The sequence below is a fragment of the Sturnira hondurensis genome, unplaced genomic scaffold (assembly GCF_014824575.4).
Source record: "Sturnira hondurensis isolate 20B ecotype Veracruz unplaced genomic scaffold, ASM1482457v3 Scaffold0006474, whole genome shotgun sequence".
NCBI classification, from domain to species: domain Eukaryota; kingdom Metazoa; phylum Chordata; class Mammalia; order Chiroptera; family Phyllostomidae; genus Sturnira; species Sturnira hondurensis.
In genome coordinates this window covers 1,086,552-1,111,798 of record NW_028079105.1, presented here as the reverse complement: position 1 = coordinate 1,111,798, position 25,247 = coordinate 1,086,552, and the positions used below count along the sequence as shown (strand labels likewise).

The following is a 25,247-nucleotide window of genomic DNA, read 5'->3' as shown; positions in this document are numbered from 1 at the left end:
TTACCCAACAGTATTTCTGCAAGCACCTGATGACAGCTGTCCCCAAAGTCTCCCGTCAGGTGCCTGGCGACCGGGGTGAGGTCAAGGGAATCGCAGGTGACATGGGCTCCCCGATCCCAGACCAAGGGCCAGCAACTTGTTCCTTGTCAGTTCTCACAACGACTAAAGAAGTGGTGCGGTCACCTCCAATCCCAGAAGACGCTAAACCCTGGCGGTACCGTGCGCGCGGAACACAGGGACACGAACCTAAAAAAACAAGAGGAAGAGGAAACGCCCGCGAGTCTGAGGGGCCCTCGACCAAGCGTCAGACTCAGCCGGGCCTGGGGTCCGGAGGACAGAGTCCAGGTGGCCCTGGTTACCTGAGACTCTGGTAGACTCTCCCACCCGGGGAGGTTTACGACTAGGAAGCCCTCCACAGAGTCGACCGAGTGTCCCCAAGGGAGATGAGACCTGCTGCGGGTCCCACAGAGGCCTTGAGACCACAGACAAGGAGAGGGGCAAATCCGAGCACCGGACAGACGGGGCCGGACCAGAGGGCTATGCGCGCCCACGTGAGGGCACTGAAAGGCGTCCCCCCATTTCCCGCCCCCGGCCGGGTAGTTCAGTGCGTCACGAGGGGCGGGTCTTGGGGGGCCGCTGGCGCCAGACCCCGCCCCGCTCCTTAACCCCGCCCCCTAGCCGGAAAGGGGCGGGCTCGCAGCTGAAGGTCCCGAGTTTTTCTCACTTGGCAGGCCCTCTGCCCATCAGGCTGTCGGCCGCCAGGCCTTTGGCCTCGCTGCCCCTGAGCGGACGGGCACCATGGAGGGCCGCCGCCTGACAGGCGCCGCGGCGGAGGGACTGGCTGGCTGAAGGCCGCGCGTGCGGACGCCGAGCTGTTCTTCCCTGCGGCAGGGAGGGCGGGCGCGGAGGCCCCGGGGCCGACTCCCAGCTCAGCGATTGTCTAGGTGCCCCGGCCTGCCCGCGCCTCAGAGCTGCCGGCTGAGGGCGCGGCCCCGGCAGGCGGCCCAGGGGCAGTGGGCGGTGTGGCCGAGGTGGGGCGGGCGCGCTGCTGCTACCCGGGCGGCGCTTGCAGCTGCCGGGGCCTGACTCTGGGCTGCTTGCTGGCCGTGCTAGGCCTCGCCTCGTTGGCGCTGGCCCGCCGCTCGCTGCAGCATCTGCTGCTCTGGGCGGAGGGCTTGCCCCCGCTGCTGGGCCTGCTGCTCTTCGTGCTGGGCTTTGTAGCGGTATCGTTCCCCTGTGGCTGGGGCTACATCGTGCTCAGCGTGGCTGCTGGCTACCTGTACGGCTTCGTACTAGGCTTGGCACTCATGGCCGCGGGCGTCCTGTTCGGCACCGGCGTCGCGCACGTGGTGTGCCGGCGCTTGCTGGCGGCTCGCGTGGCCGCCCGGGTGAGGGGCAGCGAGCGGCTGAGCGCGGTCATCCGCGTGGTGGAGGGAGCTGGCGGCCTCAAAGTGGTGGCTCTGGCCAGGCTGACTCCCATTCCCTTTGGGCTACAGAACGCAGTGTTCTCGGTGAGTGGCGTCTGCGGCCTGTGTTAGAGCGCTTGGGCTGGAACCCAAGCGCCTAGAGCGCCTGTGTTAGAACGCCTGAGAGGGCGCTCTATGGGATCAGTGCCAGCGAGAGGTTGACGACAAGAACATCAGTTACTGACTTTTTCTGGCAGCCTGGGAGTGCACACAGAAGTAAGGCTGATCAGGTCAGGCCTTCAGTGGGAGTCTGGCAGAGGAACAATACCACACTTCTGCACCCGTTTGGTTGAACAGCCCTCGTGGCCGAGAGTGCAGATGAAAGCAAATGTCCATTTCCAATTGAACTGAGGCTCAATTTTGGTGTTCTCTAGTAGCGTTGCAACAGTCAACGGGTAACAGCTGCATTTTTAGCCTTCTCTGTCGCCTGAATCAGTTTGACTACACTGTTTAATGACATGAAGTAAACATTGGGCTTGTAGCTGCTGACTCCACACCCGGTTTCCTAATTGTAATAGGTCTTTTCTTTGTCCTCTAATTTGCTTTAATACAATGTAAAGAGGGAAACCCTCGTCCTTATTTCTTTGAAGGAACTTCATTTTGAAATCACCAGGTAACCGTGTGCCCAGTGAGCATGTCTTTACATGCCTCCAGACTCTCTGCCCTTGTATGTTCTGCTATTGCACTTAAATTCCTGTAGCTTGTCTGCTCTTGCAATTGATGGAGGAACAGAATCTTTGCCTGTGAGGAGACTGACCCACTGCAAGAAAGGACTCCTCTTCACACAGTTGATGTGACTGACTTGGGCACGCATTACCAACCTACGTGCCTGTGGGGTTGGACTAGATTACTGAGTTCCCCAAATTAACTGATTCTGCAGAGTTTGCAGAAATTTTTCAAGGACTCAGCCTTTCACCTAGACTTAGAGAAACTGTGTGAAAGTAAGAAGAGATAGCATTCAAAACCATAGGAGTACTTGCATTATATATTGTTAGTGGTTCTAGCACATTGTTTTCTTTAGAAAATAAATAATTTTTTACTCTCTAGAAACTTTCTCCTTTTGTTTTCTATTAAGAATAATTCTAAAAATCTTTCCTCTTTGTGACAAAATTAAGATTTTTTTCTTCTTTTCTCTTGAAATCCTTTTGCAAATCTCGAGTTGCCCCTAACCAGCAGCATCAATGACTGGACTAAATTTTGGTGGAGGCCTCAAAGTACATAAGGTGTTAACTGTAGAGATCAAGTTTGGTGTTTACAGTAGATTGGTAGGGACTCAGTGTTCATTTTTTCCCTTTCACAACCTCCTACAATAAGAAGTGTAAACGTGAACTTTCATCAAGCTCAGGTAATATCAGTGTCCTAAGACTTTGAATGATGGTTGGACTAAGGAAGTTTGCTTATTTCTTCAGTATACTTGTATCCTTATAATCTTTGTCCCTTTCTTGTCCATCTGCTGTGGTCATGCTGCTGTAGGTTCTTTCCATGCACTGGTCTAGCCTTTAAACCAGCCCTGCAGCAGGCAATTGTGTGTGCCATGTAGTCCGCTGTTGGATGGTAAGGAACACGGAGCTTGTGCAGGGAGTCTTGCTGCTCAGACTCTGCTGATCAAGTTGCTTATTCTTCTGTGTTTCAGTTTCTTATTTGTAAATGGGGAAACTAGTGGTACCACTTTGTAGGATTATTAAGAAGAGTACATCAGATAAGTACATGTAATAGGGCCTGGCTTAACAAACATGTATTAATACATCTTGGTCTTAGTGGACATTACTGTAATTACCCAAGGTCACCTAGGTAGTAAATAAATGATAGAGTCAAACTTTACACTATAGTCTGATGATAGGATGTCATTGGTAGCTTTGTTTCTTCCTTTTGGTTATATAATAAGGAATAAGGACTCATTACATATTTATTAATTAAAAATAAGGTGTTTTTTATAATGTCTCTTTAACATTAAATGAGTAAGAAGTTGTATTTTGTATGTGCAAATTAAGATAATTATGTAGTTGAAACAGCTAGACCAGGGACAACTCTCAATTTGGCATTGTGGGGTCAAGAGAAAAGAAGGAAAAAAAAGGTCTCTTGAAATAGATACTATTAGCACAGTTTTATCCTGTAAGAATCAGAGGCTCAGTTGTCTTGGAGCTTGTTGAGGGTGGGCCCCCACCTCCCTCTGAGCTGGAACAGCTGAGGGGTGAGCTCAGGTTGGGTTGATTAGGTGCATCACACTGAAAATTCTTACTTGTGGTTATGCACAGAGAGCCTTGTGAAGCCAAGTCTTATACATCTTGTTCATTCCCATTATTCAACCTGAACAGCTTACTAACTTCATTTATGGTATGTAAGTGAAAAGAAAGCTTAGATGGATGTTGTTTTAGGGTGACTTTCCCTTCTACTTTTGAGACCTTCATTCTGCTCCTACCCTCTCCACTCCCAGGCTCCTTTGGCCTTCCACTGCTGCTTTCTTTTCCAGGCATATTTCTCTTGTTTTCTTCTTCCCTTCCTGTGTTTTAAATTATCTGCCCCTCTCCCTCCCAGTCATTTTCTCAATGCCCATGGATTAAATAAATGTATCTGGTCTCATCTCAAAGAGGACTGAAGTCTAGTGGTCCTGAGGCACAGGCTTAGAAACAGACAACCCTCAACAATGTCTGCTGAGTTAGGGTTAATTGCACTAGTGCAGTGAAGGCAGCATTTTCCCTGGCACATAGTCAACACTCAATAACTGTTAGCAGTTACTGTCATCAGAGTGTAGCTAGGTGCCTTTACACTTAGAGGCAAGAGCTGATTGTAAAGGTGAATATACCAAAGAAGGAAGGGGTTCTCCTCCTTCTTACATGTTCTCAACCATAATTCTTCCTTCTCCTATGTGTGTTAGGAAGGGATAAGCAGGCTGACAGCCCACTTTGGAAACTTTTTTTAAAAAGATTTTATTTGTTTATTTTTAGACAGAGGGGAAGGGAGAGAGAAAGAGAGGGAGAGAAGCATCAGTGTGTGGTTGCCTCTCACTTAACCCCTACTAGGGACCTGGCCGGCAACCCAGGCATGTGCCCTGACTGGGAATCGAACCAAAAATCTTTTGATTCACAGGTGGGCACTCAATCCACTGAGCCACACAGCCAGGGCTGGAAACTCTTTAAATAGAAAATAACTACATAGCACTTTAGAGGATTAATTCTCAAATGATAAGAAATATAATTTCCCATATATTTAATTTTTTTTCTTTTTTAAAGATGCACTAATATTTCTGCCAGGAAATATGTCCTGGCTGGTGTAGCTCAGTGGATTGAGCGCAGGCCTGTGAACCACATGATCACAGTTTTGATTCCTAGTCAGGGCACATGCCTGGGTTGCAGGCCAGTTCCCAGCAGGGGACTCATGCGAGGCAACCATTCATTGATATTTCTCTCCTTCTCTTCTTCCCTTCCCCTCTAAAGATAAATAAATAATATCGTAAAAAAAAAGAAATAGTTAAGCCCTGGCTGGTGTAGCTCAGTGGATTGAGCACAGGCCTGCGAACCAGAGGATCGTGGTTTGATTCCCAGTCAGGGCACATGCCTGGGTTGCAGGTCAGGTTCCCTGCAGGCCAACTCCCAGCAGGAGATGCATGAAAGGCAACCATACATTGATGTTTCTCTTCCTCTCTCCTTCCCCTCTAAAGATAAATAAATAAATAAAATCTTTAAAAAAATCAGAGTACTTAGCATGGCTTATATATTCATAAAAAAAAAAGAAATAGTTAAAGCTTTTTTCTCCTATGTTTTCTGTGTAATCTTGTTTCTGTAGGTCTTACTGCTGCCAGGTCTGATCTTGGTACTCCCCTGCAGAAAACACTCAAATGGGTTTTCTTGTCCTATCAGGACAAATTTCAAACCCTCATAACTATTCTCCAGCCTCTCTTCTGCCATCCCAAGTTTACTAGATGCCCTTTAATGCATTAATTTATATAATTTTTCCCACTCTAAGAGGTAGATATGATAATTCTGATTAAAACATCAAATCTTGTCTGTAGCCTTGAAACTTAGGGTTTTCCTGTTTATCCATTGCTGGGAACAGAAACTGGTTCAATAAGAAAGGATAATTAATGCAGGTATAGGAGGAGATCGAATCCTAAAAGAGTAAAGCTGTTTAGAAGGAAATTGTTGATAAAGTTGAAAACTGGAAACATTCACAGGAATAACATCCCATTCTGTATATAGTAAACCTGAAAGTATTTCTTGTAGGCTCTCCTTTAAGATGCCCACTTGGGGTCATCTGGACTTCTAAAGTTTAAAGTTACCACCTGTGAAATGTTACCTTTAATTCAAAAAATAGTACATGATCATTGGTTTTTATAGGTAACAGTATTTGTATCAGTGCTTGCAACTTCCAAAAGGATTTGATTTTGTTGTTCTCACTCCACAGGAGATTCTAAAAATAATTCTTCCTCTTTTCTCTGTGGCTATAGAGTAACTTAAAAAGTCAAGACTCGGATAGTTTCTATTTCTTAAATCCATGTGGAACATTTTATTTCAAGTGTTAAATCTTTGAAACCTAAAATAAGTTTAAAAACATAGACCATAGCATGAAAGATCCTCTTATTCCTATGTTATATACCATGTCACAGTTACAGAGCAGAATTTTATGCACGAAATCCCTTAATCATCACAACAGTCTTTCAAGGTTGTGTCAGTGATGGAGAAGCTGAGTTCTGTAGGGAACAAATGCCTCACAGTTGAAATCAGATTTGGTTCTAACATTTACTGTGACATCTTGAGTTATTTACAGTTACATTTTTTGACCCATACTTTCTGTTGTAAAATGTGTTTTATACCTGCTGGGTAGCTGTGATACAATACATAGTTTGTTATTGTGTACTATTTCTTTCTATCTGCATGCCAGAATGAGAACACTGACATTCAGAGATTTTTTTAACTTAAAAATATTTATAGTGCACTTACTAAGTGCAAGACCCTTTTCTTCTAACATGCACGTTATTTAATGCTCACATCACCCTAATCCTTACCTAACAGCTAAGTCATCAAGGCATGGTGTGTGAAGTAACTAATCCAAGATCAAACTACTGGTAAATGGGAGAGTCCTGGACTTACCCGGGTTCTGCTGGTCTGAGAAGAGCTGGGTTTCTCAAAGACCTCCTGGTTTCAGTGCCATATGAGGTTACAGTTCACAAATCTGTATCTCTAGCCTATTGTATTATAGTCTTTTATCCCTCCCTAGGTTAAAAAAAATCTTTAAAAGTAGAGAAGTCTTTTAAAAACTTATTTTAACAGTATTTGTTTTTTTCTGTCTACAAAATAATTGTTCATTGTAAGAACTTTGAAAAGTTCAAGTTATTTTTACTTGAAGAAGAAAACAGTAATTTGGTGTTTATTTTTCTAGTCTTTGCATTTGTTAATGCAATGCTTTGCTTCTGTAACATTGTAAGTAAATTTTATAAATGAATTTTGTGACCTTTTACTGAATGTAATGAACATTTTGTCATTAAGTATATCACAAAATGACTTAAAATGACCACAGAGGTGGCTATGGTTTTCTATCTGTGTATGTTTATATCTGCTTAGAGTGGGGCCCTATGTAGAGAAGGCATATGATAAATTTTTGTTGAATGAGTAAAAAATATAAGCCTATAGTTTGTCATATTCCATAAAGATCTTTTTAACTATTCAGAGAAACTTTATTACATTTAAGCTATGGACTGAATATTTGCATTAACATTATATATTCATTTTGAAGATAATATCTAGAACATGTAATGTTTTATTACTAACTGCAAAATATTATTATAGATTCATTTTTGTCATATCTACTTATTTTATATATTTAACATGTTTATTCTAAAGAAAAGTTCTTCATCCCTGTACCTTTACCACACTGTCAGGAAACTTCCCAAAACTTAGACCCACTTCATGTCTTTCCTTAACTAGACCCCCCAGTGTCACTCCAGGACCGCTACAGGCGTCACCCAAGTACGTTTTCCATCTTTGTTCTGCAGGATTCCTTTGTATGTGCCCTAGAAACAACCTAGACTGCATGCCAGTGTTCAGTACAGCCTGTGCTTTCCTGCCCAGTGTCTTCTTCCTGTTTATTCTCTTCCTCATCCCACGTGTCTACCTACCAACCCAGATGTACCTTTCAGAGTTGTTTCCAAAGCCTCTTCTTCCATAGGTCACTGTTGGCCCCTTTCCTGCAGCTAATTTTAATCCTGTTCACTCTAATACTCTGCACACAGGTTCCTACTCTGCTTGTTTCTAAGGGGCTGGTGTGTATTGGCATGTGTAAACCTTCAAGGTAGGTTAGTCATAACTTTCCGTCTTTGTTGGTGCCACTGAGATCTTGGTGGGGCAGTTGCTGAGTCAGTAATTAGTTAGGGGGTTGTGAGTGACCTTCCAAACCAGCAGAACTGCATCTAGTTAATCATCTGTGAGTGCAGATGAATGTTGCTTTACTGAAAATAAGATTGTGGTGAAAGAAGAACCAGAACTCTCACATACTAGTAATACCAAGGTGAGGACATGGAAAAGTCATTCTTAAAATTAATAGCAGTAGCAACAACAATATAAAATGCTTGGAAATAAATGAATATCATGTATAATACATGAATAAAGCTAGTAAATATTAATAAGAGATATAAAAGATTCTGAGAATTTATAGAAACATTTTGGATAAGAATGCTGAATATTCTGGAGATTTTAGCTCTATCTGGATTAATTTATAAATTTATCACAATCTTTACCTTATAAAATTGAGTAATTTTTTTGAATGACAAAGTAACCTAAATTTATCTGTAAGAAGAAATAACTAAGAATTGTTACGACAATTTTAAAAAGGAGAGAAATATTTAAAAATAGAAATAAAGATGTTAACTGATAGTCTTTACAGTACAAGATTTAAGCTATCAGTGGACCATATTAAAGCCCCATATAAATCATGGTATATACAATTACTTTATTTCTAATAAAGTAAATATCACTAATCATTAGAAAAGTTCTTAATTATTCCACAACTAATGCTAGGAAAATTAGTTACTGGGGAAGGGAAGAAATAGGTTATATCCTCATGTTTAAGCCAAGTAAGTTCTAGTAGGAGTAAGTGGTAAATGTTACAAAGGAAAATATGATAAAAAATAATAGGTAAAAACTAGCACTAGTATCTAAAAAGACTTTTTTAAAGCTAAAAGCAATGAAAAAATCATAGGAAAAGATTGATAATACTTGATTACATAAAATGTAGAAACATTTGTATGTCAAAACAAAATTAAAATGTAAGGGACACTGTAGAGGGAAATATTTGCAACATAGAATAGTCAAAAGATTGCCCTTACTATATAAGGAGCCCTTATGAGTAAATAAGGAAAACACAACATTCAAATTTTAAAAGGGGCAGATGTGAACAAATAAGGCCATAAAGAAATACAAATAGAAAACCAAGTATATTTAAAACAAATATCATTATACTACCTGGCAGGAGAGATACCGTGATCACGAAGGTGGTTTTTCCAGGGAGAGGCTTGTCCATCACACTCTGGATGTGCTGACCCTTGCAATTTCCCCAAATGTGGGAAACTCAACTGCATAATTTGTGGTGTGGGGGACTGTGTTCATGTTCTCACTGGCAAAAAGGAAAAAAACTAATATCAGAGTAAATAGTACAGATTAAACAACGATGAAATACTTTTATCCTTGTCTAACTTGGAGAGATTGAAATTTCATACTTAAAGTTGATATAATGAAATGGACACTAGTGTATTACTTATTGATAGGTATGTAAATCTCTGTGGATATTTTTTTGGAAAACAGTTATTACAGTTTGATCCAGTATTTTCACTTTTAGTGAGTTTCCTAAAAGAAGTGGAAAAATACTTTGTATTAGTAACTTGTGTAAGAGATCACTCCGAAAGTGAGTGGCTTAAACAATGAATTATCTCAGTTTCTGTGGGTCAGGAATCCCTTTGCAGCGCTCTGAGTGCCTCTGACTCAGTTCTCTCTAACACCTTCAGTCAAGGTGTGGCCAGGCTACAGTCATTTTAAGGTTTGACTGGTGAGTAATTTGCCTCCAGACAGGCCTCAGGTCTTTGCTCCCCTTGACTGAAGATATCCGTTCCTCACCTCTTGGGCCTCCCCATAGAGCTACTTAAAACACCTTACCAGGTGTAGCCTGAGCTATAGGGAAAGGATCACAGACTGCGTGAATACTGAGAGATGGGTTTTATGGAATATTTTGGACACTGACTCCTATAATGGTTAGTGTAGTTAGTATAGTTAGGTTAGTGTACAAAGGTTTTCACTATAGTTTTTAAAAATTTTATAATGGTAACAAAGAAACACAATCACATATACACATAGAAAAACATAAGGAAGTGATTTAAATTTTCCACGCCAAAGCATGGTTAAATTGAGCTGCATCCACACAGTGGTAGTGAAATTGCATGATGATAATAATTTCTTCCTTTTTTGAGTATCACTCATGTTCTAGGCATTTGGTAGAAAATATTTCTGATTCTGACCTGACAATAATCATGTAGGGTGGCAGTTATTATCCTCATTTTGATGAGGATAATACATCAAAATGTTGATGCTCCAAGACAGGTTATAGCTGATGGAGTTCCAGCACTAGGAAGTCCTTCTAGGGTTATTTGATTTCAAAGACCTGTGACCAGAGTGCCATTTAAGTATGTTATGAAGAAGAATGACATGAGGAAGACTTTTTACAAAGTGATCCATTTGTGCCCATTTTATGTACATGTAAGAAAAAAGAGATAGTCATAAATGTTATCTTTTAATCTAGAATAATAGAATATTTAAAATGTTTTAACTGTATTTCATTCTAAATCTTCTGTATTTGTATGTATTCCATTTATGATCATTTTCAATAGTTAGGTCCTGGTAAAGTATTTCAGCTCCCCTTATCCCCAAGGAAAAACTACTGGCAAGACTTATACATAGTTTTATGTGAGATTGAAAATTTTCTTGGTAATAAATCATTATCCCATTCCATTTAATTTGGTCTTCTAGATGACTGATCTCTCTTTACCCAACTATCTGATGGCATCTTCAGTGGGACTGCTTCCTACCCAGCTCCTGAATTCCTATCTCGGTACTACCTTGCGGACCATGGAAGATGTCATCACAGAACAGACCATTAGTGGATATTTTGTTTTTTGTTTACAGGTGAGTTGAAGGCCAGGGGTTGCCTTTTTTATCCTCATGTGACATTGTTGTTTTAAACCTAACATATTTTACTGAAAATAATTTAAGAGGATTTTTCCTTTTTATGTCTTTTCTTATTCTTTCATTTTAATTAATATTTTGACAACATTTATATTTTTATTGTGTGGCTATATGGAAGTATATAGAACTGAAATGATACTTATGAATATTCTCTTAAACAAAAAAGGGAAAAACAAAAACCAGGTTCTTTCTGCAGTGATTATTTTCAAAGTCCTCACTAAATCAAATACTAAATACTCTATGTTGAGTTAGTGCGAGGTATTACTACTATTTCTAAAAATAATTTTAGTGAGATTTAGTGGGGTTGTGTTTTTATCTTACTTTATCTTTAAATTATTGAACTCTTCTATTGGTACTTTTTAGAATATTATACAGGCAATGTAAATTTTTTTTCTGGTATATTTTGAGGTAGAACAAATGTTTTTCAGAAAATTATTGCTTTATAAAAAGTAAAGTATGCTGCAAATCTACATAAGATTTTTATAATGGAGTATTATAACCATGCAAATTGTAGTATACTTTGGGGTATATATAATACCATATTAGAGGCTGATAAAAGAGGAGAGTCCTGCTATCTAGACACATTTATTCAGTGCTTTTAAATTGCATATAGGAAGACTTAAAATTTTATTTCTTTAGTTGTGATACATTTTACTCCTGAGACATACCAAAATATAAAATTACCATAAATTTTGATGATTTAGTAAGATGATGTTGAGGATGAAGATGATAGCTAACCTTTAATGAGTGCTTTACATGCCACATACAAGAAAAGGTATCCAGACATGTAATATGAGAAATAGAGACGTTTACTGAAGATACAAGATATAAGGAATATTGTACATAGAACAATAACACCTCAGTCCCCTTCAAAGTAGTCACGTTGGGACTTCACACAGTTCTCCCCATCTCCATCAACTGCCCCATCATATTTTCCTGAATCTCATTGATGGTCTGAAATTTCTTCTAGGCAGCCCAGATTCACAGGGTGCAGAATTTGGGCTGTAGTGGGGCTGAGTCACCTAGGTGATGTGATGTTTCCCCAAAAACTTTGCACCAGACATGATGTGTGAGTGGGTGTGTTGTCATGATGAAGCTGCCAATTACCATTTCCCTATAGCTGCAGCTGTCTGAATCATCTGAATAGTTTCCACAGAGGAATGTTCAAGCTTAACACAAAATCTGATGCAGACTTGTTGCTATACTCACACAGGTATTTTGAATGCAACTGGCCACACAATACACATGTTCACTGAATGGCATCTACTGCTCCTATTAACTTGTACAGTGAAATTGTCATTGTTCACACATTGCTCATTGCAGTCCACTCTCCTTGACTGCCATGTTGCATTGAAGGCACACAAACCGTTGTCATTATATTAACAATGACTTCACTTTTTCTGGACAGACCTCATATTTAAGCTCATTTAATTCCTAGCAAAATTGTAGGAGGTCTCTACTTTTATTACCTCAAGACCACTGTGGACATCTCTTCCCAATACTTCCCTCAGTGATGTAACTTTTGTAGCTTAAAATTAATCATGGCAAAGATATTTACACCATGGAAAATAGCAGGTGCTTCAAGTCAAGATTCCCAACCTGTGATCTCCAAGAGCTTGTTTGTCAGCACAGCAGAAGATAGTAGTTTGTCTAAGGTCACAGATGTAAGGACAGGATGAGGCAGTTGACTCTAGAGACCATTCATGCTCATGACCAGTGAACTGTAGTCTGCTGAACAGTAGTACTAGCTAGACAGCCAACCAAAATTATTTATGCTGTACTTGTTGGTTTTAATTCATACTATTACTGAATATGTGGTATCATGTTACAGATTTACCGTTAATGACATTTTTCTCAGGTTTTTGAAGCTATTGTATCTTGTATCAACATTGCTATGATAAATAGGGCCAGATTGATTTCCTTTATGCTTATGCAGTACAAGCCTAGTAAACAATAAACCCAGGAATTTTTATAATAAACTATACATAAAGCTTGTCAATAAAAGGACTTGTGAAGGAAAACTTTGTAATATTTTTGATATTTGGAGAGTCAGGGTTTTTTCTTTACTATTTTTAATTCAGAGTTAAATGTTTTTAAATAATCTGAACCTAGGTGTAGAGTTTTTAGTATAGTTGGTTTATTTTTATTAATGGTAATCACTTATTAAGTTTTGTATGCATTATATTTATCTAATAATTTGTTTAGAATCATCCTGAGTACTATAATATTCTGATATACACTGCATTCTCAGATTTGTTTAGCATAAATTTAAGCATATTAGTTTTTCTTTAGTTTCTTGAAATTGAGTAATCCACTTAAAACCTCTTTTTTCCCTTTATATTACTTTTGAGTAGTTAGAATTCCTCATGTTAACAGCTTTCAGAAGGTTTTCAGTACTGTATATTTCTATGCATCTCATTAATTACCTGTAATCACTGGGGTTACAGCAGGCATTTGTCAGTTGTGAATCTTAAAGTGTAGAGTCTTCTTTTCCACTGTTTTATTTTACTTTGCATAAACTGGCAAATTTAACCTTAGGATACAAAATAGGTAAAAGACATATATTTCTTAACCTAGGCATTTATGAAAAAAATCACCAAAACAAAAAGGCACAGATGTATTTATGCTTTCATCTGATCTATTGATATTACAGCTAAATTTGTTTCTGGGAGGACTTAGTTCAGCTCACAGAAGATAAATGAAGAGCAAGGGGAAAAGAGGGAAATGAGCATGGGGAAAAGAGGGAAATGACCATAAGAAAAAAGGAGGAAGGTTAGTTTGCAGTTGGTGGAGTTTAGGGTCTTGATGACATTTCTCACATTAGCTAGAAATGAGCCACAGATCTGCAACAGTTTTAGAGCTGTCTGCAGAGTCCACAGTGTCCACAGATTTTAGCAATATCATATAGATGCTTACAGGAGGCACAACTATTCCAAATCAAGATTCCCACCTGTAGGAATCTTGCTGAGATCCCATGGTCTGTTCATTCAGTTAAGCTTGCCCATATTTTTCTGTACACCCACCTTCCCTACTCTGGATAAATCTGTCTCATCTGCTTTGCACTTTTTCCTTTGGGGAAGTTATACAACCAGACAGATTGTTTACAGACATCAGCTGGTGTCTCTGCACTGCCCCATATCCCAGCTGTTTCCTTAGTGACACTTTCTAATCCATCTCTCCTCCTCACAGTTTGACTCTTTCCTCTATTTGCCTCTCAATTCTTCATAGACTCTCTTCTTGCTTAACAGCAAAATCAGGTCTTCAAGTGGAAAACCCCTCAGTTTCCATTTGAGAAATCTGCTAACCTCCCATGATTTGCTCATGCTTTCCAGTTGATGGTGGAGAGATCCTGTGCTTGAAGTTTTTGTTTTAATGAAGAAACTTTTTAAAACAGTCATTTTTTTTTTATTTTACACTTTACTGAACTTAGAAAGTGGCGTGTGGGGGCCACTGCAAACCAACAGGCCCTGGGGTCCAGAAGGACATCTCCATGTGCATGGAGCCAACTCACCTGGCTGGGAACTGAAAGGTTTGCATCTGGGTCTGAGCCTCCTTCCTGTTGTCTTACCACATCTGTTCTTTAAGCTGCCACATCTGCCACTACCCTCATCTCAGTCAGACTGGAGAACAAGAACATCTTCTTCCCTTAGTATCTTCATTTCTTTTCCACTTTCCTGCTCCATTTACCAGAATCTTTTCCTCCTCTCATCCCTAAATCAGTGTTTCTCAACACTATAGCCAAAGCTTTCTAGTCTCACTCTGAAAACTTTTCTTCTTGGTACATCCATTGCTATTATGTTTGTCTGTGTTAGGGCCCTAGTAAATGTTCAGCTCAGCCTTCATTCCCTATTTTAGATCCATTCACTGCACCTCGAATCCAGCTTGTCTCAAACAGGACTTGGCATCTCATCCATGCTTAGCATCTCTCCCCATTAGTTCTAAGAGTGTTTCCATCTCTATCTCTACATGGTGTCACTTTGCACTGCTAAGTATCAAAGTTAGGGTTTTCAGTAATAGTATCTTGTTTTTCTAAGAACTAACATGTTAGAGAAAAAACACGCTTCAAAGTCCCACCTTTAAAATATCTAATTTGCTTAGAATTGTTTTGAGTGATGATAGATACTTCATGGTGCCCCCTGACCGAGTTCCAACTCCCTCTGCATCTACCTCTCCTCCATCACCAAACTGCCTCCACCTCACCCCCACCATCCTCAGTACTTGAAGTTAGGATACTGTCCCTATAAAATTTAAAATTATGAGTAGGCTTAGTACAGCAATGTTCTGTTTTAGGGTTACCTGTGGTTTGAGCAGCCTTTGGAAACTTGCTTGGACATCACACAACACCTACCCCACCCTCTTTCTCTTTTAATATTGGTTCCAAGCTCTAGAAAACTGATTTACAAAAGACCTTTGAATAAATACCACTTAGAAGAGATGGATGCTGAGACATTCTGATGAACTACGTGCTGACTGCTAAAACATAGGGACCACGGCTTCCTGTTGAATGCAAGAAACCAAAGCCACATGGCCTGAGGGACTTCACTGAAATCACATCACTGCTGAGCAACTAAAACAATAAATACTAGAACCACACTTTCTGTGTAATGCTTCCTTTAGAATCCCTTTGAGTGGCATTTTCAACCCATAGCCATGTTTTCCTTTGTTTTTATTTGTTCCTAACTACAGACTTTTGCATTCAACAATTTCTTGTTAATTTTTGAAGTTTGTTGGAATTTCAATTTTCCATGGGTCTTAATATTTCTAATTTTGACTGCACTAGGTATTTCAGCTACAAATGATGGTGCTTCTAAGTGGGCTTAGAAATGCCTGTGGGCATTTATCATTGTACAGAGGTAGAAGCTATATTAATTATATCAGTGACATTCAGCTAGCAATTACCTCTGTTGAGCACATCTTATTCCTGAAGGAAACTTAGTGCAGAGACAGGTCTAACTTTTCCCCTTTTTAATTATTATTTAATAGTATTTTATTTTTATTTTTTTTTAATTTTTCCATTACCATGTGACCCTCTTACACTGCTCTACCCCTCTAATCACCATACTGTTGCTATGTTCATGAGTCCTTGTTCCTTTTTGCTCAGCCCCTCCACACTCTAAAATACCTCTGCCATACTGTTGTCACACAATAGCTGTCACACTGTTCTTTATCTGTGGGTCTGTCTGTATTTGCTTGTTAGTTTAGTTTGTTCATTAGATTCCACATGAGTGAAATCATATGGTATTTGTCTATCTCTGACTGGCTTATTTCACTTAGCATAATGTTCTCCAGGTCCATCCATGCTGTCACAAAGAGTAACATTTTATTCTTTTTATGGCTAAGTAGTATTCCACTGTGTCAATGTCCCATACTTGGTTAACCCACTCATCTACTGATGCACACTTGGGCTGCTTCTGTATCTTGGCAATTACACACAGTGCTGCAATGCACATAGGGGTGCTTATGTTTTTTCAAATTAGTGCTTTGGGTTTCTTCAGATATATTCTCAGAAGTGGGATCACAGAGTCAAAAGACAGACTTAATTTTAATTTTTTGAGGTATCTCCATACTGCTTTCCACAGTGACTGCACCAATCTGCATTCCCACCAACAGTGCAACAGTGTTCTCCTTTCTCCACATCCTTGCCACCACTTGTTTATTGATTTATTGATGGTAGCCATACTGATAGGTGTGAGATGATATCTCATTGTGGTTTTAATTTGAATTTCTCTGATGATTAGTGATGTTGAGCATCTTTTCATGTCTATGGGTCACGTGTATGACCTCCTTGGAGAAGTGTGTGTTCAGGTCCTTTGGCCATTTTTTCATAGGATTGTTTGTTTTTTAGGTGTTGAATTTTGTAATTCTGGATGTTTACTGCTTATCAGATTAATTGGTGAGTATGTTCTTACATTCCACATAGGGTTGGCTTTTCATTTTGTTGATGGTCTCCTTGGCTGTTCAAAAACTTTTTAGTTTGATATAATCCCATTTGTTTGTTTTTTCTTTTGTGCCCCTTGCCTGGGAAGATATATCAAATAAAATATTGCTATGAGCAGTGTCTGAGATTTTATTTCCTATGTTTTCTTCTAGGATTTTTATGGTTTTGGGTGTAATATTTAAGTTTTTAGTCTATTTTGAATTTATTCTTGTATATGGTGTAAGAATGTGGTCTAGTTTTATTTTTTCTGCAAGTATCTGTCCAATTTTCCCAACACCATTTATATTTGAATAAACTATTTTTAGGCTATTGTATGTGCTTGCTTCCTCACTCAAATATTAATTGACTTTAAAGGTATGGGTTTATTTCTGGGCTCTCTATCCTGTTCCATTTGATATATGTCTGTTTTTATGCCAGTGCCATGCTGTTTTGATTACTGTGACCTTATGGTATAGTTTGATATTACGTAGCATGGTTCCTCCAACTTTGTTCTACTCAGGATTGCTGTTCCTATGTGAGGCTTTTTGTGATTCCATAAAAATTTTTGAAATACTTGTTTTTTTTTTAAGATTTTATTTATTTATCTTTAGAGGGGAAGGGAAGGAGAGAGGGAGAGAAACATCAATGTATGGTCACCTTTTGTGTGTCCCCTGCTGGGAACTGGCCTGGAACCTACGCATGTGCCCTGACTGGGAATTGAACTGCGATCTTTTGGTTCACAGGCCTGCACTCAATCCACTGAGCTACACCATCCAGGGCTTGAAATACTTATTATCAATACTTGTTGAAGTATTGTTAACAATACTTGTTAAAATACTTGTTATTTTGAAATACTAGTTCTGTCAAATACAACATTAGAATCTTGGTAGGAATTATGTTGAATCTATAGATTGCTTTGGATAGTATGGACATTTTTAATGATGTTAATTTTTTGTATCCATGAACATGGTATATGCTTCCAATTATTTGTATCTTCAATTTTTTTCTACAGTGTCTCATAATTTTTCGAGTACAAGTATTTATACCATTGTTTAGATATATTCCTAGGTATTTCAGTCTTTTTGAAGAAATCGTGAGTGGAATTATTTTCTTAATTTCCTTCTTTGTTAGTTTATTACTGGCTTATAAAATTACAACTGATTTCTGGATACTGATTTTGTATCCTACTTTCCTGAATTCATTTGTATCACTTCTAGTAGTTTCTAGGTGGATTCTTTGGGGTTCTCTGTGTACAGTATCATGTCATCTGCAAATAATGACAGTTTTACTGCTTTGTTGCCAATTTGGATGCCTTTCATTTTTTCTTCTTGTCTGATTGCTATTGCTAGAATTTCCAGTACTATGTTGAATACAAGAGGGGAAAGTGGAGATCCCTGTCTAGTTCCTGATCTTCAGGGGAATGCTTATAGTTTTTGCCCATTGATTATGATGCTGGCAGTGGGTTTGTCATATATGGTCTTTATTATGTTGAGGTATGTTCCCTCTATTGCCACATTCCTGAGAGTTTGTACATAAATGGGTGCTTTTTCATATCTGTTGGTATGATCATGTGACTTTCATTCTTCATTTTGTTTATGTGGTGAATTACATTTATAGATTTGTGAATGTTGTAGCAACCTTGCGTTCCTGGAATAAATCCCACTTGATCATTGTATTGATCTTTTTCATATATTGCTGTATTCAGTTTGCTAATATTTTTTGAGGATTTTAGCATCTATGTTCATCAGGGATATTGGCCTGTAATTTTCTTCTTTTGAAGTGTCTTTATCTGGTTTTAGAATTAGGATAATACTGGCCCTGTAAAATGAGCTTGGGAGCTTTCTCTCCTTTTGAATATTTTGAAATTGTTTGAGGAGGAGAGGTGTTAGTTCTTTCCAGAATATTTGGTAAAATTAACCTATGAAGCCATCCAGTCCAGGGTTTTTGTTTGTAGGGAGTTTTTTAATTACTGCTTCAATTTCAGTACTTGTAATCTGTCTATTCAGATATGTGATTCTCTTGATTTAGTTTTGGAAGTTTATATATTTCTAGGAATTCATCCACTTAGTCTAGGTTGTCCATTTGATTGGTATGTAGTTGTTCATAATATTTACTTATATTTCTTTGTATTTCTTTGGTGTCAGTTATCCTTTTTTTAAGTATATTTTGTTGACTATGCTATTAGAGTTGTCCCATTTTTTCTATACTTTATTCCCTCAGCCCTGCATCCCCTCACACCAGCATTTTTCACCCACTTAGTTCATCTCCATGGATTGTACATATAAGTTCTTTGGCTTCTCCATTTTCTATACTGTTCTTAACTTCCCCCTGTCTATTTTCTGCCTACCATTTATGCTTCTTATTCCATATACCTTTTCCCCCATTCTTCCCACTCCCCCTACCCACTGATAACCCTCCACATGATCTCCAGTACGCGATTCTGTTCCTGTTCTTCTTGATTGCTTAGTTTGTTTTTAGGTTCAGTTGTTGGCAGTTGTGAGTTTATTGTCATTTTACTATTTATATTTTTCATCTTTTTCTTCTTCTTAGATACGTCCCTTTAATATTTCATACAATAAGGGCTTGGTGATGAATATATCCTTCAACTTGACCTTATCTGGGAAGCGCTTTATCTGCCCTTCCATTCTAAAGGATAGGTTTGCTGGATAAAGTAATTGTGGATGTAGGTCCTTGCCTTTCATGACTTGGAATACTTCTTTCCAGTCCCTTCTTGCCTGTGAGGTTTTTTGTGAGAAATCAGCTAATAGTCTTATGAGAACTTCTTTGTAGGTAACTGTTTCCTTTTGCTGCTTTTAAGGTTCTCTCCTTATCTATAATCTTGGCTAATGTAATTATGATGAGTCTTGATGTGTGCTACCTTGGGTCCAACTTCTTTGGGACCTTCTGGGTCTCCTGAACTTCCTGGAAGTTTGTTTCCTTTGCCAGGTTAGGGAAGTTCTCCATTATTTTTTCGAATAAGTTTTCAATTTCTTGGTCTTCCTCTTCCCCTTCTGGTACCCCTAGTATTTGGATGTGGAAACATTTAAAGTTGTCCTGGAGGTTCCTAAGCCTCTCCTCATGTTTTCGAATTCTTGTTTCTTCTTTCTGTTCTGGTTGAATGTTTATTTCTTCTTTCTGCTCCAGATCATTGATTTGAGTCCGTTTCCTTCCCTTCAACTGTTGGTTCTCTATACATTTTTTCTTTATTTCACTTTGTATAGCCTTCACTTTTCCCTCTATTCTGTGGCCATACTCAATCATTTCTGTGAGATCCTGATTACCAGTGTTTGGACTCTGCATCTGATAGGTTGACTATTTCTTCATTGCTCAGTTCTATTTTTGGAGTTTTTATCTGTTCTTTCATTTGGGCCTTAATGCTTTGTAAGGGGTGGAGCCTTAGGTATTCACTGAAGCATGGCAACCCACATCACTGTGTTGTGGCACTGTATGTGACAGAGGGGTGAGAGAGGGAGCAATGCTGTTCACTTGGCTCTTGACTGGCTTTCAGTTACTTTCCCCAGAAGCAAATTGGGCCCTTCTGTTGCTGATTCCAGGATGGGTAGGCTTATGTGTATGTATCTAGTACTCTGTGGGTCTCTCCTACAAACTCTCCTGTGAGGCTGGAAGTTTCTCCCACTTCCACAACACCTCGAGGTTTTTACAGCCAGAGGTTTCGAGGCTCTCTTTTTCCACATTGGAACCCTGGGTTGCTCAGTCTATCTCACTCTCCAGTTGTTCTCAGTTTATCTGCATGCAAATGTGGGCCTACCTGGCACTGCTTTGCCTGCCTAGTCCTCCAGCAACAGTATTGCTGTGCATCTTCTCTGCCCCAGCTGCCCATCTCCAGCCGTCCTACCAGTCAGGATAAATGTCTCTTCTTTAACCCCTTGGATGTCAGACTTCCATATAGTTAGATTTTCTGGCAGTGCTGGTTGTTTTTTGTTTTTGAATTCATTGCTGTCTTTCTTTTGGTTGTGCAGGGAGGCAAAGTGTACCCACCTATACCTCCATCTTGACTGGAAGTCTGATGTCAGTAATTATTTCTCCTCTTTCAATTCTGATTTTGTTTATTAGGGTCTCTTTCTTTTTTTCTTGATGAGTCTGGTGAAAGTTTTGTCAATCTTTTTTATCTTATCAGAAAACTAGCTCTTGGATTGATTGATCTTTGTATCATCTTTTTAGACTCTACTTTGTTTATTTCTGATCTGATCTTTATCATTTCCTTTTCACTTTGGGCTTTGTCTGTTCTCTTTCAATTTCATTTTAGTGTAAAATTGGATAGTTTATTTGTGCTTTTTCTTGTTTTTTTGAGAGAGGCCTATAGTGCTATGAATTTTTCTCTGAGAACTGCGTTCTCTGTTTCCCAAAGATTTTGGGTTTTTGTGTTCTCATTTTCATTTGTTTCAAGTTATCTTGATTTCTTCCTCGATCTTGTTGACCCATTCATTGTTTAATAGCATGTTACTTAACTTCCATGTCTTTGTGTATTTTTCAGTGTTCTTGTGATTGATTACTAGTTTCATAGCATTGTGGTCAGAGAAAATGTTTGATATGATTTCAGTCTTCTTAGATTAATTGAGACTTGTGTCCTAACATGTGGTCTGTTCTAAAAAACATTCCATGTACACTGGACAAGTATGTATATTCTGCAGTTTTGGGGTGGAAGCTCTAAAGATACCAATGAAATTCATTTAATCTAATATGTTAAATCAGGCCGCTGTCTCCTTGTTGATTTTCTGTCTGACGGATCTATCCATTGGCATCAATGAGGTGTTAAGTCCCTTACTATGACTTATATCTGCTGATCTCTCCTTTTATGTCCATCAAGATTTGCTTTATGCCTGGCTGGTGTAGCTCAGTGGATTGAACGCAGGTCTGCGAACCACACGATCACGGTTCGATTCCCAGTCAGGGCACATCCCTGGGTTGCAGGCCAGTTCCCAGTAGGGGACTCATGAGAGGCAACCATACATTGATATTTCTCTCCTTCTCTCCTTCCCTTCCCCTCTAAAGAGAAATACATAAAATCTTTAAAAAAAAGATTTGCTTTACATATTTAGGTGCTCCTGTGTTGGGTGCATAAATTTTTACTAGGATTATATCCTCGTGTTGGATTGTTCCCTTTATCATTATGTATAGTCTTTCCGTGTCTTTTACTGTAGCCTTGATTTACTGTAGCCTTGATTTTAAAGTCTCTTTTGTCAAATAAGTATTGCTGACCCAACTTTTTTCCCCTTTCCATTTGCATGAAATCATCTTTTTTCATCCCTTTACTTTTAGTCTGTGAGTATCTTTTGATCTGAGGTGGGTCTCCTGGAGACAGATACATATGAGTCTTGTTTTCTTATCCATTCAATGTTTTGGTTGTAGCATTTAAGCCATTTACTTTTAAGGTGATTATTGATAGATATATATTTATTGCCATTTTATTTTTAAACTATTTTCCTCTTCTTAAAGGAAGCCCTTTAACATTTGTTATGGTACTGCTTTGGTGTTAACAAACCACTTTAGCCTTTTTCTTGTCTGGGAAGCTCTTCATTTCTCCTTCAATTTTAAATGATAGCCTTGCAGGGTAAAGTGCTTTGGTTGTATGTCCTTGTTTCTCATCATTTTGAATATTCCATGCCAATCCCAAGTCTAAAATGTTTCTGTTAAGAAATCAGATGACAGTCTAATTGGAGCTCCCTTGGAGGTAACTACTTGCTCTTCTCTTTCAGCTTTTAGGTTTCTCTCCCTATCTTTAACCTTTACCATTTGAATTATGATGTATCTTGGTATATGTCTCTTTGGGTCTACCTTATTTGGGACTCCCTGCACATCTTGGACTTTTGTGTCTTTTATTTCACTAGACTAGGGAAGTTTTTGATAATTGTTTCTTCAGGTAGGTTCTTGATCTCTTGCTCACTCTCTTCTCCTTTTGGTAGCCCCATGTTGTGCATGTTGTTACACTTCATGTTGTCCAAAATGTTTCTTAGGCTATTCTCATTCTTTTTCATTCTCTTTTCTTTTTGCTGCTCTGCTTGTTTTTTTTTTTTTTTTTTTACCTTGTCTTCCAAATCACTAATTTGATCCTTTGTGTTATCTATCCTACTGTTTATACCTTGTAATGTATTATTAATTTCATCTATTATATTCTTTATTTCTGACTGGTCATTTTTTATTGTTTCTATGTTGTTTTTAATGTTGTTGATCTCATAATCATTACTCTAAACTATATCTGATAAATTGCTTGCCTCCCTTCATTTAGTTTTTCTGAAACATTCTCTTGTTTTGTTTTTTTTTTCCGGGGCCTGTTTCTTTGTATTCCCATTTTGGCTGCCTCTTTGTTTTTTGTTTATATATATTAGGTAGGTCTACAAAGACTGGTTCACATGTATGTCACATGTTACTTATGACTGGCCCTGGGCAACCTGGTCAGAGCTATCAGTGATTTACAACTCTTTGCTCCCTCTACTGGACCTGGGTATGTGCAGAAAGAACTAGGCTGTGCATCAAGGCTGGCTTTTACCAGCACCAGTCCTTGGGGAAGGGTCAGCTAAAGTCATAACTTACAGAGACCCCCTTTAGTTGTTAAACTTAATCACTGAGATAACCTCCAGTTGTACTCCTTAGCAGCCTGACTTTAGCTTCACAGGGTGGGGCAGAGTAATTTCTGTGAGCAGAGCTATTACTTCCCCTCAGGCTGATGCCACTTGGAGGGAAGTACTCTGCCTGAGAAAGATGGCCTCTGTAGTATGGGTAATGATTGAACAGAGGAATTCTGATGGCTGTTCCTTCAGGTCTCTCCACAGAGACTCCAGCCCCAGACTTTCTTCATGCATCTCTTGTCCACTCTGTGCCATCCCTCTGCCAAAGTCCAGAGTAAGTGGCTATGTTGGCCCTTTAGGATGCTCTCTGTGTGTCCAGCCATCTCTCCTTGACAGATAAAATACCCACTGCTTTTCAAAGCTGTATATTATCTGGGTTCCTTTCCAGCTCTGTGCTGTAGGCTGCAGAGCCCAGCTTGGGGTTTAAACCCCATACTTCTCAGTGGGTATGCCCTCCCCCACAGGTGCTGAACTATCCTTCTGTAATTTCAGCTGCTGCCCATGTGATCCCAGCCAGTCCTTTCACGCCTCCTTGACACTCTCTACCAGTCACATGGAATTCAAGTAGTTTCTTCTATCTGTCCTTGGTTAGGCTTCTCTCCAGCTAGTATTCTGTTGGTTATTCAGGATGTTTTATCTATTTATTAGTTGTAATTCCATTTTGGTCCTGGGAAGAGATTTGTGCAGCTTCCACTTATTCCTCCACCATCTTGGATCCAAGATAGGTGTGACTGTTATGGAACAAACATTGTTTACATAGATTAGAAGGGATGTATACCTGCCTGTGTTTACCTGACAACATATAATGGTTACCTATAGATTTTGGCTCACACTCCCAGTAGAATCAGGCAATAGAAGAGTAAGTGACTCTGTGTGAACTATTTAAAAATGTCACCTGAGCATATTTGAGAAGTGTCCTGTTTGAAACATTTCTAAGCCAAATATTTGTTGCATTTATTTCCTTTCCTTTTTTGCATAAAATATTAATTGTCACATTTTATTTTATTTACAGATTATTATAAGTATAGGCCTCATGTTTTATGTAGTCCATCGAGCGCAAATGGAATTGAATGCGGCTATTGTAGGTTGTGAAATGGAACTGAAAACCTCACTTACGAAAGATAGTCAGCCAGATACCAGCAGCTCATCATACAACAAGCGAATGCTGACATTCTCTGGAGCAGGAATCAATGTTGTGTGACTCTAGTAAAGTGCAAGGTTGTTGAGAGCCTGATATGCTGTCCAAGGTGCAGCTTCCTGGCAAGGACAGAGACAAGGACTAACCCTATTACAACACAAAACTGACTAGTTTTTAAATTACATAGCTTGTTTTGGAAGATAGATGCAATTTTGGCTGCACCCCATTATCATTGTTATCCCCATAAAAACCTATTGGTCTGCACTTTAGTATTTTTAATTTTTCTTTCTGGATACTTATGAACGGAGAAGTGACCCAATTATTTTTCTTGTTAGTCTTTATTTATAAAGTCCCCGAGTAGCTATATGTATCTTTCTTACTTATAAAGACCAGTAAAAGTATGCAGTTTTAAATGTACAATATTATTGGGTGCCCTTTGCTTTGGTAGTTTTTCCAGAAAGGATAAACAGATTTTGTTTTGTTTTATTTTTTTTAAGTGGGACCACATTGCTTCTCTGTACTTTCCTAGTTAGACACAGACATTAACTTTGGGTTGAATGTATTTTTGCAGGCACTGCATTGTTGCAGGGCCATTTATGCCAGTTCACACAAGCCAAAATCCTAAACACGAGAATGAAGTGCTCTTAAGAAACCTTTTATTTCGACTGTGTAATGTGCAAAGCAAGAGAAGTTAATTTTGTGGCATCACTTTACTTTCCTTAGGTTCATCTCCTTAGGCCATCTGTCTCAGGCAGAGTACTTCCCTCCAAGTGGCATGAGCCTGAGGGGAAGTAATAGCTCTGCTCACAGAAATTACTCTGCCCCACCCCATGAAGCTAAAGTCAGGCTGCTAAGGAGTACAACTGGAGGTTATCTCAGTGATTAAGTTTAACAACTAAAGGGGGTCTCTGTAAG

The 25,247-nt window shown here is 39.1% G+C and overlaps 1 protein-coding gene and 1 non-coding gene across 2 annotated transcripts; both read left to right on the top strand.

The window, feature by feature from the left end:
• Positions 1 to 443: 443 nt before the first annotated feature.
• TMEM64 (transmembrane protein 64) lies at positions 444 to 24,984 on the top strand. Its single transcript, XM_037049323.1, has 4 exons — positions 444 to 596; positions 945 to 1,511; positions 10,475 to 10,630; positions 24,207 to 24,984. Exons 1-4 carry the CDS (start codon positions 444 to 446, stop codon positions 24,393 to 24,395), a joined length of 1,065 nt encoding a protein of 354 aa, XP_036905218.1. The 3' UTR covers positions 24,396 to 24,984.
• LOC118989294 (U1 spliceosomal RNA) lies at positions 8,914 to 9,073 on the top strand. Its single transcript, XR_005066989.1, has one exon. It is a non-coding gene; the product is annotated as a U1 spliceosomal RNA (small nuclear RNA).
• Positions 24,985 to 25,247: the final 263 nt, after the last annotated feature.

What these genes read in the sequence shown, in the direction of transcription:
- TMEM64 (XM_037049323.1), top strand. Translation starts at nt 444, where the DNA reads ATGAGACCTGCTGCGGGTCCCACAGAGGCCTTGAGACCACAGACAAGG. An exon ending in TACAGAACGCAGTGTTCTCG is followed by an intron (nt 1,512 to 10,474) that starts GTGAGTGGCGTC and finishes TTGGTCTTCTAG; the next exon opens with ATGACTGATCTCTCTTTACC. An exon ending in ATTTTGTTTTTTGTTTACAG is followed by an intron (nt 10,631 to 24,206) that starts GTGAGTTGAAGG and finishes TTTTATTTACAG; the next exon opens with ATTATTATAAGTATAGGCCT.